General features: G+C 35.9%; 1 protein-coding gene across 1 annotated transcript in view; it reads left to right on the plus strand.

Moving 5' to 3' along the window:
• The window catches only part of LNPEP (leucyl and cystinyl aminopeptidase), a 136,155-nt gene that overhangs the window by 50,192 nt on the left and 65,624 nt on the right, over positions 1–20,339 (plus strand). Inside the window, exons 2-6 of the mRNA XM_069085156.1 lie at positions 5,652–6,492; positions 8,361–8,499; positions 15,676–15,807; positions 17,484–17,604; positions 18,371–18,525. Of these exons, the coding sequence (XP_068941257.1) occupies positions 5,652–6,492; positions 8,361–8,499; positions 15,676–15,807; positions 17,484–17,604; positions 18,371–18,525 (1,388 nt within the window). The remainder of the gene's footprint in view (positions 1–5,651; positions 6,493–8,360; positions 8,500–15,675; positions 15,808–17,483; positions 17,605–18,370; positions 18,526–20,339) is intronic.

Consider the following 20,339-nt stretch of genomic DNA (forward strand, 5'->3'; position numbering starts at 1 on the left):
AGATCTTTCTGACTCCAGGGTCTCTGCTCTTTTGCGCCACCTAGTTGCTGATGAGGTGCGAAGGCCTAAAGAGGTTAAATGATTGCCCAAGGGTTATGCAGTAAGCCATAATTCGAACCCAGGTTGCCTTGAGTCCTAAGACAGTGCTCTATTCACTGAGCTATCATAGTAGGTGATTAAGAGATACTTGTTGAATGACAAGCCAATTATTGAGTCCGAGGGCATTCCACTGACTACCTCCTGCTAAAATTGACATTGACCAATTGAGTATAATAATAATAAATAAATAAGCACAATTTATATAACACTTAAAGGTGGGAAAACACTTTACAAATATTATCTTTTAATAATCTTGGGAGGTATTACCCCCATTTTACAGATAAGGAGACTGAGGCAGACAGAGTTTTAAAGTGGGTGCCTCTGGTTATACTGTAAGCATTTGAACTCCGGTTTTCCTGACTCCAGGTCAGGTGAGCTGTCCACTGCACTCCCTAATTGCCTTTTTAGTCTGATTACCCAAACAGTTCCAAATTCATCTACTTGAAATGTCATCTAGTCCAAATCTCTTTACCATTTCCATAGGAATGGAATGAAATAATTTAAGGATTTTGCTATAATCTAGGTTAATGATATTTGTAGCATTCTGCTTATTCATCAGTTTAATAGAAACTTTTTAAAAAGAGATGTAATACTAGTCTGTCTTGATCTGTTTGTGATGAATCCATGTTCAATTTGTGTGATTAACTCTTTTTTTCTAGATATTACTATCTCACTAATAATACATTCTATAAACTTTGAAACATATTTGCCTTACCCAAGCTCCAGCTCTTCTGTTATATTTAGTTTTTCAGATTTCAAAAAACCCAGACTTAACAATCATTTAATTCCCTTTTTAGTTTTTATCAGAATTTTTATAAGCATTTACTTTATCTCACATACTAAGAAAAGAAAAAAACCCTTGTAAAGTATATGCATAGTTTAGCAAAACAATTTCCCATATTGCTAAATGAAAAAAATGTATGTCTCCTACTGCATTTTAAGTCCATCTTTTCTTTAGCAGGAGGTGGGGGATGATTCATATTCATCTTCAGTCCATTGGAATCATGGTTTATCATTTCATTGATACAAATTGCAGTCTTTCAGAGTTATTTTTTCTAATATTGTTGTTCATGTATAAATTATTCTAGTCCTACTTATTTCACTGTATATCAGTGTTCATCAGGTGTTTCCCAGTTTCCTCTGCAACTGTCCATTTCATTATTTTACATGGCATCATCATCATCGTCATCATCACCATCAATCATCATCATCATCATCATCACCATCACCACCATCATATATTGTGCCTAAAGGTTTACAAAATACTTTACAAAACAATGTTTTCTTCTTTGATCTTTACAACAACCATGTGGGGCAGGTGCTGCACATTAAGAAACTAAAGTGGAAGGGGGATTACTTGCCCTGGTTCACATAGCTAGCAAATGTCTGAGGCAGGATTTGATTTCAGTTCTTCCTGACTCCAAGTCTAGCACTCTATCAGTTGTGCCACCTAGCTGCCAACAGTATATTCTGTTATATCCAGCTACCTTTAATTTGTTTAGCCATTTCTCCAATAGACTGGACACCCTTTTTGTTTCCAGTCTTTAGCTACTACAGACATATTTGTACATATAAGTCCATTTCTTCTTTTATTTATTTCTTTGGGGATATAGACATAGTAATGATATATTTCTGGAGTCAAAGAGTATGTACAATTTAGTGAATTTTGGTGCATGCTTTTTTCCGAAAACCCCCACAACATTTCTCATTTTCTTCTTTTTTATTTTTGTAAATCTTATGGATATGAGAAAGAACCTCAGAATTGCTTTATTTCTTTGATTATTAATGACTTGAAGCATTTTTATATGGTGGTTGACAGCTGTAATTTCTTCCAAGAATTCAGGTCCTGTGCTTTCCTCTGTACTATGCTTATATCATAAGAGGTGTGGGGTATGTTCTGGGATTTGAAGACTGATTGCTCATATAGAGGAGAATAAAAATTTTGAAGCAGGGAATCAATAAGGCATGCATGGTAGAACAGTTTGACCCAGGGATTGTGCTGGGAGTCAGAGCCACTGCTGACCTAGATGACTTTCCTCACCTCACTTCATTACCTCCATCCAAGCCTTCCCATCTCCTTGTCTAATTGAATTCTGGAGATTTAGGGTACCAAGGTCCTTTCTCTGCCCTACCTCCAAATTTGCTGTCAACACACCATCGTTGTCTGGTTTCCCAAATTAGCATAATTTCTCTACATCTTATGCATGTCCAGGATGCCCCATGGAGTCCCTAGGTCATTCAGTTAGTAAGCATTTATTAAGCATTTACTGTGTTCCATGAGCAATGCTAAGCATTGAGGATACAAAGAAAAGGGGGAAAATATGCCCTTTGTCTCAAGGAGCTCACATTCTAATCTGGAAGAACATGCAGAAAATTGTAGACATACAAGATATATACACAGTAGAGGTAAGGTAATCTCGTAAGGAAGGCACTTCTAGCGGGGAGGACTGGGAAAGGCTCCTGTAGAAGGTGCAATTTTAATTGAGTTTTGAAGGAACCTAGGGAAGCCAACGTTGGAGTCAAAGAACAATAAGAAGGTGTTGCTGGAGTAGAACGTGTAGGGAGAACAGTGCAAGAAGGATGTTAGGACAGACTATGCCCTTTCAGACCTTTTATTCCCAAAGCACACCCTGTCCCAAAGCCCTGGTATTCTTGGCACACTTAATCTCTTACCTTCTTCCTTCCCCGTCATAGGCACTCCCTGCCTTTTTCTCTCTTCCCATTCCCAGCTAAACCACAGGGAGCACAAAGCTCCTTCCACCCCATTCCTAGGATACTTCTTCCACTCCCATGCCAGAACTAGGTAGGGAATAAACCTTGTAATTAAAATTTAAAAAAAATCTGTAATCTAAAAGATCTAAGGGAGAAAATCATTCCAGAAATCCATTTTGAAACAGCAGTGGGTAAAATGAAAGAAATACTAGCATAAAAATTAAAAGTATATAAAAAATATCCAATGAATTAAAACATTTGAGAAAATATACAGGAAGACATGAAGTAACAATTACGGAAATTGAAAAACAATGTATAGAATCTTAAGGCATCAATCAAAGCCACAAAGAACAGACTCACTAAAATGAAGATCAATAGATAATAAAAGACAAAATTGAAGAATAAATCCAGGGAGCCTGAGAACAAAAACAGGGGAGAATACCAACTAAAGTATAGGTGAAAGTTACTGAGTCCCTGAAAGACAAAGCAAAAATTACAGACAGTAGAATAAACTAGATTTCCAGAAGAAACTGAAAAAGGTGGGGGGGGAGGGCCGGGGGGGAACTGGACAGTGCATTTTGAGGACTTAATTAGAGAAATCTATGTTCTCCAGTGGACTAGATCAAGCAGTGTTCTACAAGTTGATTACAGAGGATACCAGCAAGGAGAAATTGCAGCTTTGTTTTCACGAAGATAAATCAAAACTACAGAATTATGGAAACAAAGAAAATAATTCTCTAAACTCATAAATACCAACTAGAACATCAGTTTTTTTAAAAAAGGCAAACATCAACATTGAATAAAAATATACAAAAGTTTAACTACATGTACTATAAATTTTGCCCTTTTTATTGAGAACAGAAGAGCTCATTTGCAAAACAGCCAGGACCAGAAAGAATTTATCAATAAAAGCCCATGATTAAGAGAGACAGCATAACACAGTTGATAGAGAGCTGGCTTCCAAGCCAGGAAGACCTGGGTTCAGGTCCTGCCTCTGACACATACTTGCTTTATTACCCTGGGGTGACTTCATTAAGCCTCTGGGTGCTGTAGATGCAGGTATGATGCCAACTGCACTGGTAGAGAAAACTTCCTCTCCTGCAGTTTCCTGTAACATTGACATCACAGGACCACTCCTTATACCCATCTGCAACTAAAGTCATCTTTTTAAGCAAGAGAAGAGGAAATGGAAATTGATCAGTCCCTAAAATATACATTACACCTGTTACTGCCTTTAGTTACGATTTAACATAAATACAGATGTAATAATAAGATCTAATATTTTCTAACTATAATAGAAATAACAAGATTATAGTTTGGGATTTTAATGATATAGAAGGCAGATGACACTGAGCACAATTATCTCTGATTAAAAATTTTTTAGTCAAAAATAATACAAGGCAGGGTCAATGAGGGGAGAAAGGAGCAAACAATCCCAAAGGAAAAGCTTTTCCATCTAGACTAAGAAGAGGGCTAAATATAAGGAAGGTTTAAGAACTAACAGTTTAAAAAATAGAACTATAAGTCATTTGTTTACTAGTTTTTAGAGTTGAAATAGCTAGTAAGGGTTAAGACAGCACTCCCCACACACCACCTATTAACAGCAAGACGACTAAACATAATTACATTTAGGTAAATTTTGTTAATATATAAATGTTAAACTTTTAGTATAATAGTTACTTTTTTTAAGCAGAAAATTTATTATAGCAGCACCTCATTTATCTAGCATCTTTGAAGACAGTAAGGCCTTTCACATAAGTGAATTTTCCATATGACAGAAAAGTTTGTTGAATTACCCTTTAATTTTAATGTATCTTTCTAAGTATATCCTATAACTTCCTACCTTAAAGAGTACAGAGAACATAATAAGTCATGAAATGATGCTGATTCTAAGTGTGTGATGGCGTTGCCCTTACAGTTGGTTAAAAGATAAGGCTGTTTAATTGTAAATGTTTCACAATGTTGTGTCTTTTTAAAAAATTCTTCTATCTCCTCCTTTGTTAGATTACCACCCATTGTGCTTTGTTTCTACCCTTCTAATCCTCTAGGATCTGGGAAACAAAACAACCAAGCATGTTAGAATTGTATGTAAAAGTAAGTGAGGTTCTGAGAGTTTCTCCTATGAATAAAGTATGTGAACTTGTCACCTTTTGGGAATTGTTGAGGGCATACATTTGTTCACTAAAATTTCCTTCCATGAAGATGATGTTGATAAGTCTACAGATAATGGAATCTGATTTCAGTTTAGAATTTAATCACAGATTCTTTGGTGGTTCAGTTGGACAGAGTGCCAGGCCTGGAAGTTTAAATCCAGCTTCACACACTTACTAGCTGTGTGACCCTAAGCAAGTCACCTAACCTCTGTTTGTCTTAAACCACTGGAGAAGGAAATGGCAAACCACTCCATATCTTTGCCAAGAAAACCCCGAATGGAGTCATGAAGCATCAAACACAACTGAACAACACTTTTTCTTTTAAGAAAGCAAGTCTTCCTTCTTTTAGATATCAGATCTTCTATCTTTACTGTTATTAGCCTGGTTTACAATGTAATAGATTTATGCTATGTGTTAAGTGTGGAGGCTACTTGTTTACAATTTGATCTCTTTGCTTTGGGGAGTAGGAATTTGTTAAAAGAATATAGTGGGTCCAGTGCACTGCAATGGAAAAAAAAATTCATTAGAGATTAATTAATTAAATTAGAGATTCTAGAATTTGAGTGCTTTCAATCGAAGCAGTCATTATTAGCATTTTGTTCCTTGCTGCTTTCTACCCTTTTTATTAAATGAATGTATATCAAAGTCACAATATACTTTTAGAAACACGTTGTTTTTGTTTTTTAGATCGGCTTCAGCTCCCCAGGAACATGATTGAAAACAGCATGTTTGAGGAAGAGCCGGATGTGGTGGATTTAGCCAAAGAACCTTGTTTACATCCCCTGGAACCTGATGAAGTGGAATATGAGCCTAGAGGTTCAAGATTACTTGTTCGTGGTCTTGGAGAACATGAGATGGATGACGATGAAGAAGATTACGAATCATCTGCAAAACTGCTGGGCATGTCTTTCATGAACAGAAGCTCAGGTCTTCGGAATAACATGACTGGCTATCGTCAGGGTCCTGACGGGGCTTGTTCACTGCCCTCTGCAAGGACCATGCTAGTTTGTACTTTTGTCCTTGTGGTTGCTGTTTCTGTAATAATGGTGATTTACCTTCTTCCTCGGTGTACCTTTACCAAAGAAGGCTGCCATAAAAAAAATCAGCCCATGGGAGTCATACAGCCTCTTACCAGTAATGGGAAGTTGTTTCCCTGGGCACAGATTAGACTTCCCCAAAACATAATGCCGTTACAATATGAACTCACTATCCACCCAAACCTCACCACGATGAAATTCGAGGGTTCTGTGGGGATAAAGATTCAGGTCCTTAAAACCACCCAGAATATTATTCTTCATAGCTCTGGGCATAATATCTCCAAAGTATTCCTTACTTCAGTAGTTTCAAAGGAAGAGAAACAAGTTGAATTCTTGGAGTATAAATTTCATGACCAAATTGCAGTTATAGCACCTGAAGCACTTTTGGAAGGACACAACTACACCCTGAAGATAGACTACTCGGCCAATATTTCCAACAACTACTATGGATTCTATAGAGTTACATATGAAGATGAAAATAGGGAGAAAAAGTATGTAACTGTCTTAAATTCTTTTGTTCTGTTGTTATTTCTCAGACTTGCTTATTGTCAGCCAGATCAAAGATACTAAAGGCAGGCTGTTTGTTTTGGTGGTTGCATGGAAGAATTATGCACAGAACACATTCTTTCTTCCTCATTTGGTATCAAAGCTTTGAACATATGTTTGAAAATGGGTAGAGCTTTAATGTCAAACTGAGCATACTCTTTTTCTGACATTTAGATCTGTCTTTGCATTGTTTAATTTTTAGCCGTCCCAAGGTTTTCATAACCCTGGGAGATAAATCTGATGTACTAGATCTCTGATTCCTTTTGGAGAAAGAGGTTGAGACCTTGCAACTGTTTTCTTTCTTGGGTCTTTTTTTTCCCCTTCCAATTTAAAGAAAAAAGAAATTGGGTCACTGGCAGGAAGTATTGAATGATGAGGATTTAGTTTGCCGTGTGTTTTTTTTTTTTATGTCGTTAGTGTTAGTGGGTTATTTGGAAAACACAACTGTCTATTTTGGATTTGTGATTAGAGCAAAAAAGGGAATCTAGATGAGGCTCAATTAGGTGACAAAAGTTATTCTAGAAAATGAGATACCCTCCACATCTTATAATCTGGCATGTGCAATGTTTTGTGCAGTTTTCTTATTAATCCACATTTTTCTGAATTTTTCTTAAGCAGAGCCTGCCATATGTCAGTTACTTTAAAAAGTTTTAATATGCTGCCCCATTTTATATTTACCAATCTCATCTTTACCCTACACCATCATCACACAGGATGACAGAGTGGTCAGTCCCAGACCTGGAGTCAGAAATATCTTTTGGGACTCTAGACAATTATCTTAAGACCCTTAGCTGCATGAGAGTACAGATCTGCATTGGTGGGAGTTTCCTCATAGGGAGATCTCTACGTGCTAACAATCTGGACCCAGGAGACCATTCTTCATTGGAAATACTCTCCGTAATGCTATGTCCATAATGCTATGTCAGACACCAAATGGGACAATCCAGTATAAGCCAGCAAGTTTTTATGTGTACCTCCTATGTTCAAGGCACTGTGCTTTTACTGGGGATACAAGGCCAAAATTTAAAAACACTCCCTTAACAAGCATACTTTCCATGGAGAGGAGGATATAACTTGTAGATGAATATACACAGTCTTGTTTGATGAGAGAAAGAATGCTAATAATTAAGGGAACCAAGAAAGTCTTTCTAAAGGATGTTGCCCCATGAGCCAAGCCTTCAAGGAAGCTTGGGATTCCAAGAAGGAGGGATGAAGGAGTGTGTTCTAGGCTTGGGGGAAACAATCTGTGCAGGAGCACAGAAACTGGAATTCCAGTTAGGAATCTGTTGAAATAGTGTGAATGAGAGTGGATGATATCCTTAATTAGCATGGTTTCCATGTGTGTAGCAGAGGATGGATATGAGATAGGTTTGTTTCTGTAATTTAGGTGGTAAGTGTGTAGAGACTGCTGCATTTGGCAACATTTAAGATGTGTGACAGTGACACATTTGACCTAAGAGAACTTTGAACATGTCCAGGTGCTCGGTCAACATTAGGTCCCTGTTTCTTCCTTTGTTTAGGTGTCCATATGCCTTCCTCCTTTTTCTTCCATTATAATTTAAAAAGTAATAAATAAGGCCAAAGTGCTTAGATAAATTCTTATATGTCTCAGTTAAGAAGCAGGAGAGAGAAGAGTTTGTTTTTTTTAATATTTATCTCAGGTTAAAAAGGAAAGATCAGTGTGTATAATTTGAACACTGAGGTTTTGGTTCTTGGTTTTAAAATTCACCATTCACAGTAAGTTTGCCATTGATAAAGTGAAGGGATCTTATTGTTCTTTGCAATTTTTCATGCATTTTTCATATTCTTTTAGGTACTTTGCAGCAACTCAGTTTGAACCTCTTGCAGCAAGGTCTGCTTTTCCCTGTTTTGATGAACCAGCATTTAAAGCAACATTTATCATCAAGATTGTGAGGGAGGAGCAATATACAGCTTTATCAAATATGCCCAAGGTAAAGTTTTCTTCCTTGAATGTACTTTTTTTGGTGAGTCTTTCTCATTGCTTTGTCTTATCTCAGCTATGGCAAAGAATATACTCCAGTGTTCCCTTCTACATAGAGACTTTCCCCATTTTAGTTTCGATATATCACAGGTTGCCATAAGAATTTAAATGGGAATTTTGAGGGAGTTTTGTGGGAGCTGCAGACAACACATGAGGGCCAGCAGGTGAAGCAGAGCCTAAGACCATATACTTAAACCCAGATTTAACAATAAGGTGCTGTAAACATCCCATAAAAGAAAAAGAAAAAAATTCAAATTTATTTTCTGGTATGAAGAGTAGGCCAAAAAATTTTACGTGGATTTTCTAGATCATGGGGATGCCGCACCACAAGCCCATGTGATGTAAAAGGAATAACTGTACTTTGTTTACTAGATGAGATGATATGACTTAAAGTGTCTTAGTATATGTTTGTATTCTTGCTTAGAAAATCTATTGAGAAATTTAAAATGTTTATAGGAAGACTAGTGATTGATAAACCTATCAAAATAAAAACCAGGGGAAGGAGTCATTTTTTTTAGATGTATTTTGTTCATTTGGTTAGCAATTTGACAAAAAATTGATTTAGACCTGTATCTTAACACTATATCACATGCTTTAGTGAATTCAGGTTGGTTGAGAGACTTAAAATATTTTTTTAAAAGCTCTTTCAAAAGGCAGAGCTCTATCTTGTAATAATGTACTTCTCTCAGTTGTAAAAGAGGTATTGCCTTTTTTTTCCTTTTTAATGTATAGATGGAATTATTAGAGACAGGGAAAATGGTGGATTACAAAAATTTTGAATAGTAAATATATTTTAAAAGAAAAAAACAAATCGAAAAAATTGTTCATCACATGACAAAACATTCAAAATAGTACAAGAGAACTGTTAACAATCCCAATCTACAATAAATAAGTAATAAAATAATAGATTTTCAAAAGAATAAAAATAGATCTTTAATAATCATTTGAAAAATGCTTAACATTACTTATAACCAAAGAGATATAAGTGAAAACAACTGAAGTACCATCTCATTCCTATCAAATTGGCAAAAAAAAATAACTAAAGGTAATGCAGTTCAGTGCGAGAATATATAGATGCAGGAGCACTCATTCATTGCCAATGATTTGCAAACTTATAAAAAACATTTTTAAGAGTTGTTTGGCAGCACATAGTAAAAGTTACAAAAAATATTCATTTTTTGAATGATTTTTTGAGCCATTAATTCAGTTGTAAAACCTGAAAGCATTATCGAAAATATAAATAAAAAAAGAAATCTGTGCAAAGGTTTTTCATAGCAGTGTTATTTGTAAGTCTAGGAGGAATCCATAATTAAAAGTGAATATAAGGAACATAAAAAACCTAAATACTTTTTTTGGAATATTACAAGGTAGAAAAAAAAAGCAGAATCAGAACAGAAATACATCTTTCATGTAAGTAGAAAAATAAATGGAAGTAATTAAAGAGAGAATCCTGATGCAGACTTAGGAAAGTGTACCAAAAAAGTTATGGCATTTTGAGTTGAAATTAATTCAAATGTAAATAGTTACAAAGTAAATTTAATTTATTGTATTGATGTTCAATATTAAGTCTGTAAACAATTCTTTAAAAAGTAAATATATATTGGGATGAGCTGAGGAGAACAAACAAGTTCAGTGGGTCTCTGCCAAAATAGGTGTCTGATGTACTTGAATGAGTGGGTGATGAGACCAATATAGAATAATACATAATTTGTCATGCCAGATTCTTTGGGTAAAGAAATGTGAGATATGAAAATGTGGAGAGATATAATTTCTGGCTAATCAATAATTTTATTAATTATGGCTAATGAATAATTAATAAAAGAATTGGGCACTTGGTTGTCACTTGTGGACCAAAGACCCCTCATGTAACCCACTCAGTGCTTGGAAGAGTAGGTGTTCCTGAGAGTGAAAATCAGTTCTGATTGGTTAGCAAGTAGTGAGACAATGAATATTATAATAAGAGGTGGGCTTATTCTAATGAGGGATTGTGGGACCTGACTCTGATCATTCAGCCTTACACAAAAAGATTTGTCTATATCAGATTGCCCTGTCTAGGGCAATCTAGAGTCTTAAACTGTGGGTGGAGACCCCCTGGGGGTTTAAGAAGGCACTGAAGGGTTGTAAATGGGAAAAGTTTAAGGCCATTCTAGACAAAAAGGGGAGTCCTCTTCCACTGAGACCTGTCTGACTAAAACATGATGGACCAGAATTCACCACTTCCCCTATCAGATTTAAATTTTCAAAAGATAGAGGGACCAATGAGGAGAAATTCTATTATATATCTGCTACTTACTAGTAGGGAGAAAGTGATTGCTGAGGTGGGAATGATGACAAACTTGTAGATAAATGACTACTCTATCTTAGAGTTGAGGATAAGGAAAGAAAGCTGGCAATAATTTGACATTTTTTAGGCCAATTGAAATCAAAAAGCATTTGAGTGCTTACATGCTAAGTACTCACCCACCAATATAGCTTTTGGAAGGGCAGATTTTTAAAAAAATTTCTTTTTTTATTATGAACTTGACAAACATAAAGGTGAATATTTCCATATACATAGAATAGAAAATAAATTATTTTTGAAATTAAGAAACCAATACTATTTTATTTACATTTTTGGACTTTTAAAAATATATATTAAATTTAACATTGTAGTACCACTGTTTGTGGTACTTTTTGTACTTGTTTGTGTCTTTTTTCTAAAAATTCTCAGTTCATAAAAGGATAAATAGAATTTCATGGCCTAAAATTTTACAGGAAAATTTATCCCAGGATGGAAACCTCTCAAGAATGGAATTCTGAGGACACAAAAAGAAATAATTCCACTGAGGAATAATAAGCAGAATAGTCTAAGGAGCCCATTGTGGATGTACAGAGAACTCATCAACCAATTTAGATTTTTTTTTTAAAAACCAGTATGTTTACTTTTATTCATCAGTCAAAAGACATATAGTTTAAAGCAAAGACAGATGAACTAGGCCAAGTAAGAAGAGTAGCCAGATATATTTCCACCATAGGCTGGGGCACTTTTTCCCTAAATATACCATGAGTAAGGAAAATGGACAATGCATATTGATCACACTTAAGGGGTGTACACATAGGGAATACATGTGACAGGTCAGACAGGTGGAGTGCCATACTTATACATACATACATATGTACTTTATATGTATGGTGAGGATACAAGTAGGTAAGGGAAAATATCTTGGAAACACATGCAACTAAGTCAGAAATTTGGAAAAATATACATGCAGGTAATGTGTGTGATCAGGTGACATTTAAAAAATGTATTTTTATTTTCACTTTCAAATTCTCTCCCTGTCCTCCCCCCCACACCCATTGATAAGGCTAGGAATATGATACCTAATATACATAGGAAGTAATGTAAAACATAACCTTAACGATAATCTCTTCTTATTTATCTTGGATATAAGATTTTTGTTAGACATTTTTGTTCTGTTTATAGATTATTTTCCTTAGCAAGGAAAACAGAAACAAAAAAAATCAAGCAGTTTTCTTTTTTCTCTATCTAGTTATTACCAGTCCTATCCACCATGAGCAGCAGCCCACTCCATTCTTTGCTAATCTTTTCCCCACACAACTAAAAAAAAACCCTCCTCTGTTATCCCTCCCTTTTTTTCTCACCAACCTTAGCTCATTCTGTGTTTACATGTTCCTGATCCTATTTTTAAATGACTGTGACACACTTTTATATTCATACTCTTGCTATCTGCCCTTCTTTCTAACTTCTGTCCTGGTCTTTTAAAAATCTAAGTTGGGGAGCTTTTCTAAAAAGGATTAATAAGTACTATCTATCTAAAACCAAGAGTAAGCATTGTCTGTAATGAGGATAAATTGGAAGCCTTCCTGGTGAGATCAGGGATGAAGCAGGATTGTGTGTTATTACTATTATTATTCATTGTTGTACTAGAAATACTAGCTATAGGAATACAACAAGAAAAAGAAGCTGAAGGAATAGGCATAGGTAATGAGGAAACAAAACTTACTAGTTTTTGTTAAATAGTGAGTTCTTGTCCCAACAACTGTGATCTTTTAAGTTTGTCAGATGTTAGCTTACTGTGCTCATTTGATTTCTTCTTCTGAAACCGACCTCTTTGTAGTGTTTGATCATTTGTCAGTTGGGAAGTGGCTCTTACTGTTATAAATTTAACCCAGTTCCCTATATATTTGAGAAATATAAAAGAGAGATTTGCTGTAAAAAAAAATCCCCTAAGTTTCTGTCTTTTCTTCTAATTTTGCCTGCGTTGGCTTGGTCTGTACAAATGAATTTTACATAATCAAAATTATAAATTTTATCTTCTTATGAACTTTTATATTTCTTGTTTGGTCATGAACTCTACCCCTATTCATAGATCTGATAGGCATTTTTTTTCCATGTTCCTCTAATCTGCTTAAGACATCATCCTTTATCTCTAAATCATGTACCCATTTTGACCTTATCTTTGTATATAGTATGAGACGTTGTTCTATGCCTAGTTTCTGCCAGACTTCTCTCTAGTTTTTCCAGCTACCTTTGATGAGTTCTAGTTACCTCATCCAAGTGAACTACATCTTGGGGTCTTGACCAAATTGGTAGGTATGATTGTTGAATCATTGTCAGCAGTCTTGGAAAATCATGGAGGGGGCTACAGAATTAGTGTTGGTCAAATATTGCTTCTCTTTGACCAGTGAACTTGACTTCCTGGCAAAATTCTAGAATGTATTATTAAATGAATAACAACTATTGCTAAGAGCCCAGCTGGCTTTAACAAGAAGAGGTTATTCCAAACCAATATAATTTCCTTTGGGAGGGCCTGTGTATAAAGGGGAACAGGGTTACTAGGTTTGATAGTCTCTCATATTGTTCATGTGTAAAAGATGGAAATATGTGGGCTGAAGTCTGGCACATGGTAATTCTATCAGGTTGAATGGCAAGACTCAAAAAATAGTCATTAATGTTTTCGTGTCATCTAGGAAGGAAGCTTCTATTGGAGTACCTTAGGAATCTTTGCTTTTCCCTGTGCTAACATTTTTTTCCCAGTGACTTTTATGCAAGCATAAAAGCATAGATAACATACTTCTGATTTGCAGATTACAAAACTGGAAAGAATAGATAACACATTGGATAGAAGGATTCAGAAAGATTTTGATGTGCTAGAACATCAGGCTGACTCAAGCAAGATGACATTTAATAGGGATAAATGACATCTTGCACACTTAGATTCATTAAACTTATTTTCCAAGTACTAGATGAGACAAGGGAAGAAAGGAGAGTGGTTTAGATAATTTGTCTAAAAATGAATTATTTTAGCGAACTATAAGTTCATTATAATTCAGCAGTCTGATATGTCAGTCAAGAAAGCTTGTGTAATCTTAGCTAGTATTAGGAGAGACAGAACATCCAGGAATAAGGATGTCCTGATTCTGCTGTAGTCTGCATTGTTCAGACAATATCTGGAAGATTGAGTTCTATTCTGAGATTTCAAGGAAGTTTGTTACTAGACTGGAGAGTACTCAAAGCAGGGCAGTCTGGATACAGAGGACCTCAGATTCATTCCATAGAAAGCTGGATGTTAGAAAGCTTATAGAGGAGGAGGTAAGAAGGAGTGTGGTGGTTGTCATCATGTAGGTGAAGGACTTTCATTTGGAAGAGGAGTTAGTCTCTTGGCTTCAGAGAGTAAAACAATGAACAGCGAATAGATTGAAACCTGGAGAATTTAGAAGCCATCTTTGAAAGAGATGGTCCAACCTCCTTATTTTACAGATGAGGAAACAAGTTGAAGGAGGCTATGTGACTTTCCCAGGTTCAGACAGCTAGTAAGTGTCTGAGGCAGAATTCAAACTCAGGTCTTCCTGAATCAGGGCTCCAACACTGTATCTAGTTGCGGGGGGGGGGGGCGGAATTGTAGTGCATTACCTAGCTGTTTCCAGTCTTTATTTATGGAAAAACTTCCTGACAATAAGAGCTATCTAAAATTTGAGTGGGCTGTCTCAAGGGATAGTGGGTTCCCCTGTCACTTAATATCTTCTCATACAGGCTGGATGGTTATTTGTTGGGTATGTTGTAAAGGAAATTTTTTTTTGTTTTCAGTACAAGTTGTACTAGATTCTGACTTCTTAAGTTCCTTCCACCTCTAAAATTCTGTGATTCCTATTAGTGTGTTTTATATCGATTCAAAAGATATATGTTAATGTAGGACTTTGGGGGTCTTAGAGAACACTTCATACATTTCTTGGAGTTTATTCCCACTTTCTGAAAGTGATGAACAAGAGAATGGAACAGACAAGAAGTGTGAACTGTGTTTTGTTTACCAGGTAGCTACTTTTGCTTAATTTATAATTGGAAATCCAAGAGAATTCCTATACGGCACCAGAAATCAGCATTGTTCAATCCTATAGGATGGGGGAAGAGGTGAATTCTTAGCTCTCTGTGTCCAACAATACAATCATATTTCCTTATTCAGCTTTTGAGTTGAAGTATTATCTGTGCCAATGAAGTTGAATTTTACTAGCTCCTGGAGAACTCAACTCTTGATATGGCGAAGTAACTTGGTAGGGTAGAAAAGTGCTGGGTTTAGTATCAGTAGCCCTACATTCAAGGCCCAACTTTGTCATTTCTATCCGAATAATTGTTCATATGTCACAGTCTCTCTAAACCTAAGCTTTCTTATCTGTAAAATGGGTATAATTCTTATACTTACTTCATCAAGGTGTGTGAGGAAAACACTTGATTAATTGTAATGAAATACAAAATAAACCAACCTACACTTCTCTTTTGACTTCTTGTATATTTCTTATGAGACATGGTATTATTTTATTGGTTAAAAAAACTGAGACACTAAATAAACCTGTGGTGCAAACTCTTTTACAGAGATGTAAAATACATTCACATCTTTATTGTGCATCATCTGTTCATATTTACTTGTCACAGTTGGTTGTTTGGGGTTTTTTTGGAGGCAATTTGGATTAAGTGACTTGCCCAAGGTCACATAGCTAGTACATGTCTGAGGTTGGATTTGAATTCAGATCCTTCTGACTCCAGAGCCAGTGCTTTATCTACTGCACCACCCAGCTGCTCCTACAATCATTTTCTAATAGCTGTTTTGCTCCCCTCCCTTTTTTTTTGTAGAGGTCATCTGTTCAAATAGAAGGCGGGCTTATCAAGGATGAATTTTTTGAGAGTGTGAAAATGAGTACATATCTGGTTGCCTTCATTGTGGGAGAATTGAAGAATATGACCCAGGAGACCAATGGAACTCTGGTATGTTATTTCATTTATGCCTTTAAGCCTGTTTTACTTGAATGCGGATGAGTGAATTGTTAATAATTCTAATAATTTCTTATGTCCCAAACATTCTGCTTTGTGTTTATTATCTTATTATCTAAGCATTCTATGATAGACCTGATCTAATAACTGGAAATAAACAATTTAAAGTTCATCTGATATACGTAACTGATTAAAAGAAACCTTGGTAGACTGTGATAGTATTTCATAGAAAACTCATGGTGAATCAGTTTCCTCCACATTATAGAAAAACAGGAGGAACTTATTAATTATAATTCCATTGACACTTCTTTTATAAAGAGTAATCATTATTTTAAAGATCTACTTTCATTTGCTGTTAGTTCCTGTTACATAGCGATAGTTTTATTTCAATGACTGCTAAAAGTTCTGAGTCAATCCTTTCACAGGCTCACACTGTAGTTAAAACCATTCATTAATTAACTAATTAACTACCAAGTAAACAATAAGGCACCATTCCAACACGTACAGCTAGATTTTGTTTTCTTATTTAAGGGAAAAAAGGAATTATTAAACCACAGCACAATTTCAATCTGATCTTTTTCTACAGAATGTATAGAACACTGCTAATTGAGACTGATTTGAAGTATAAGTGTGTGTATGTATACATGTGTGCATGTGTTTGTGTGTATAAATATGTGTATGTTTTCTTCACTCTATGTAACTATGTAGTTAGCAAATTTTGTCAATTTTATCTCTAACACATCTCTCATGTCTGACTCCTTTTTACTCATTGCTACTTCCCTTTTCCTTCATTTCTTATCTGGACTATTGTAAGAGCTTAACTTTTTGACTTTCTGTCTTAAGTAGCTCTCCATTATATTCTATACACACATACTTCCTGTCTCTGTCTTTCTGTTTCTGTCTTTCTCTTTCTTTTTCTCTCATCTGTATTTACTACCTCTAGGACCAAATAAATACAAACTTCTGTTTGGCATTTCAAGATGAATTTTCCTTCTTGCTGTTCTCTCATACATCTCCCATCTCTGTACTTTGCAAAAGTTGACTCCCATACCTAGAAGGTTCCTCTGCCTTGTAGAATCCCCACTTTCCATCAAAGTTCATATTACCCTCAACCAATTACCTTATATTTGTTTTACATATGCCTATTTTGTATATAGTTGTATCCCTGGATAGGAGGGATTGTTTTCATTTTTAATCTCTGTATCTTTAGGGCTTAGCATAATGTTTGACTCATAGTGATTGTTTAATAAGTGCCTTGTTGATTGTTTTCCTGATTCCTTCAGTTATTAGTGCTCCCATCCCCAAATCAATGAGCATTTCTTTTCTACAAATCCTGTATTTGCCCATCTCTGAACAAATTATATCCTCTAGTAGAGTTAAGTTCCTAGAAGGAAGGGACTGTCTCTTTAGTTCTATCCCTGTTACCACTAGTTGACATTGATTAATGGTATAACCCCTGATGGGTTTTGTAGATGAAGATCCTGTGGTCAGGGTCCCAGGAAGGTGAGTGGGACAGGTTTTACCTTGAGGACAGTCTCTCTCCAGTATGGGGCTACTGTGGGCAGTTTTCCATTGAGCCTGTAGACTTGACTAAGAAATCTCAGTTCCTTTCGACTCCATTTATGTTTGAATTTTTGTTGTAAATAGCGTCTCTTGTTACTTGGTTTTAGGTTTCCATTTACACTGTGCCACACAAGATTGACCAAGCCAAATCTGCTCTGGATATAGCAGTGAAGCTTCTTGAATTTTTTCAGGAATATTTTGAAATCAAGTACCCTCTTCAGAAATTAGGTAAAAATGTCATCCTATTTCCCTGGCCGTCTTTTAAGTTTAAGGCATTCATTTGTCAGGGAGCTACATTTGTGTGCTTCATATCTTAGGAAAAAATACCACAGAAGTAGTGTTCACATGAATACAGCTACTAAATAACTTTTAGGAATTAAGGTGTAGGCTGATTGTATGCCATAACTAAGATACTGGGAAATTTGAAAAACTGTGACAGTGGAGATATACATGTACATACACATATATGCACGCACACACATGACTGTATGTAGATACACATATATAGCAATTTGAAGACACACTAAACTTTGAGAAAAAAATTCATTTATTAAAAACTTTCAGTAAGTAATTAAATTGTTAACATGTAGTGCTACTAACTCTTCAAAGAAATACAAATTTACTTATTTGATAGAACTATATATTGTTTGACAGAAGACTGTCTTAACTACATCCCTCCTCCCCTTTGGAGAGTGGTCCTTTTTGGAGAAATTGGATTTTTTGTTTTTCTTTGCTAAGTAGTCATAAAATCAAAGCTCCAAATGGGTTTTGATCCCATCTTTCTCACCTGCCAGGTAGATTGATAGAAAGTGCCATGCTCGAGGTAGGAAGGTGGCAAGGGGATAAAAGTTTCAGTGTTCCAGCAAAAGACTCAGAGTCTTCTTCGTGGTGATAAGCCAAAGCATTTTGCTTAAATTTAGAAAGAGAATTGGTTGCTGTATTTAAACAGGAAAAAAAAACAACAACTGGGTCACCTTTTTTCCTTTGTTTCAAGATTTGGCAGCTATTCCTGATATTCAAGCTGGAGCTATGGAAAATTGGGGTTTGATCACTTTCCGAGAAGAAACGCTTTTATATAATAAAAACACTTCTTCAGTGACGGATAAAAAGTTGGTTACAAGAATAATTGCACACGAACTGGCCCACCAGGTATTACAACTAAAATATTTAACTAAATTTTATGTCTGTTGTCTCTTAATGCCAATAATGTTTTACAGTGTAAAAATTGCCCTGTTTGTTTATGATAGGAGTTTCTATAACTCATACTTAGCTTCCTAACTAATACCTGATGATAACAGAACTCATGGTTCCCCCATGCCCCTCTTTCTTCCAAATCCCTTTATTTCATTTGAGGGGAACTACAAAATCATTTTCCTAGTCAATGAAAGTTCACAGTCTTGGAATCATTCTTGACTCTTCTTACCCCTTCCTTCTTCTTCACCTGACCCCAACATATCCAGTCTGCTGCCAGATCATCCTCTACATCATCACTATGGACCATCCCTTTTTCTCTGCTAACATGCCCTTATCATATTTCAAGCTTTCATTGGCTGTGGCCTAGACTATTACAGTGGTCCCCCATCTACATTCTTTCTTTCATATAAGTGCCAAATTGATCTTCATAAAATACAGATCTGATCATGTCACTTCCTACTCAGAACAGTGACTTCCAGGAAAAAGTAGACATTTTTAGCCTGGTATTTAAAACTCTCTACAATCTATTTCCTTTTCACGTATCTAATCTCATTTCACATTGCTCTTCTTCAAAGAATGCTAGCTCTGGAAAGTCTGCCGTGATGGAAGGACTTTAGGTGTTATCCCAGCAATGGACTGAATATATTTTCCAAAGACCAACCTAGCTAAGTATGGAAACATTCATCATCAATGGGCTGGACGCTTAGTTATAAATTTTTTGGTCTCGCCACCCTGTGAACTAAAGAAACATCACAATGTTCTATATTCTTGTATTGCCTCTTTCTCCTAGTGATAGTGATAGAGTAGTGGAAAAGGAAGCAAAGGCACCGTATTCTTCAGTACATTCTAAATGGATGTGTGACTGTATCAGCAATGCCATATTCACAATGCCTATAGAGATTACAAATATGCTGATATAATTATCCATCACAAAATACGTCAGGTTTGCCATTTGGGGAAATAAACTAGAAAATTTATTAAGATACCAAAAGACTGAATCCCAAAACCAGAAAGTGAAAGCCATCAGAGTAGTTATGACATTGGCACAGGTAGATAAAGTAGAAAGCACCCACATTTTCAAGCCTTTAAAACAGAACAGGCTACCTCAGGCAAAGGTCCTCCTCTCCCCACTCACAGCAACCACCCAGCGTCTGGGAAGCGCGCTCTCAGCAGCTCCGGCCCCTGGCAGTCCTCAGCAGGAGTCCTTAGCAGAAAGTCCTGCTCCCAGCAGCTCCGGCCCCTGGCAGTCCTCAGCAGGGGTCCTAACTCAAAAAAAAAAAAAAAAAAGGCAACCGCCGCCAACTGCCAACCGCAGGACCGTTAGCTCGGCTTTTCACTTTCTCTTGCTCTGCTATGTCAGCACGTCCATGGGGCATGGGAGATCTTTAAATCCCATAACCCTTACAGTGACCTTAACATTTTTGATCAGACTATAAAAAAATTAGAAGAAGAGAAACAAATCCTATACTTCTCACAGCTATGGGTGGGAGATGTCTTCTTAGCCAAGTAAGAGATAGAGGTGATTGTCAGAGATAAAGGAGACAACTTTGATTACCTGAGACTAAAAAGCTTCCATACAGATAATATATTGCACTAAGAGTAAGAAGGGAAAGGGTCAAATAGGAAAAAAAAAATCTTTATATCAAATTTTTCTATTAAGCATTTGGTATTCAAGTTATATAAATTTGAATGAATATATGTATATATGCACACATACATATAAGAGTAACCATTTTTTCATAGATGGAATATGGATTGATCCATATCCA

Source organism: Petaurus breviceps, unplaced genomic scaffold, assembly GCF_028583685.1.
Source record: "Petaurus breviceps papuanus isolate PSGF00001 unplaced genomic scaffold, PetGlider_PUasm1.0 175, whole genome shotgun sequence".
Lineage (NCBI taxonomy): Eukaryota > Metazoa > Chordata > Mammalia > Diprotodontia > Petauridae > Petaurus > Petaurus breviceps.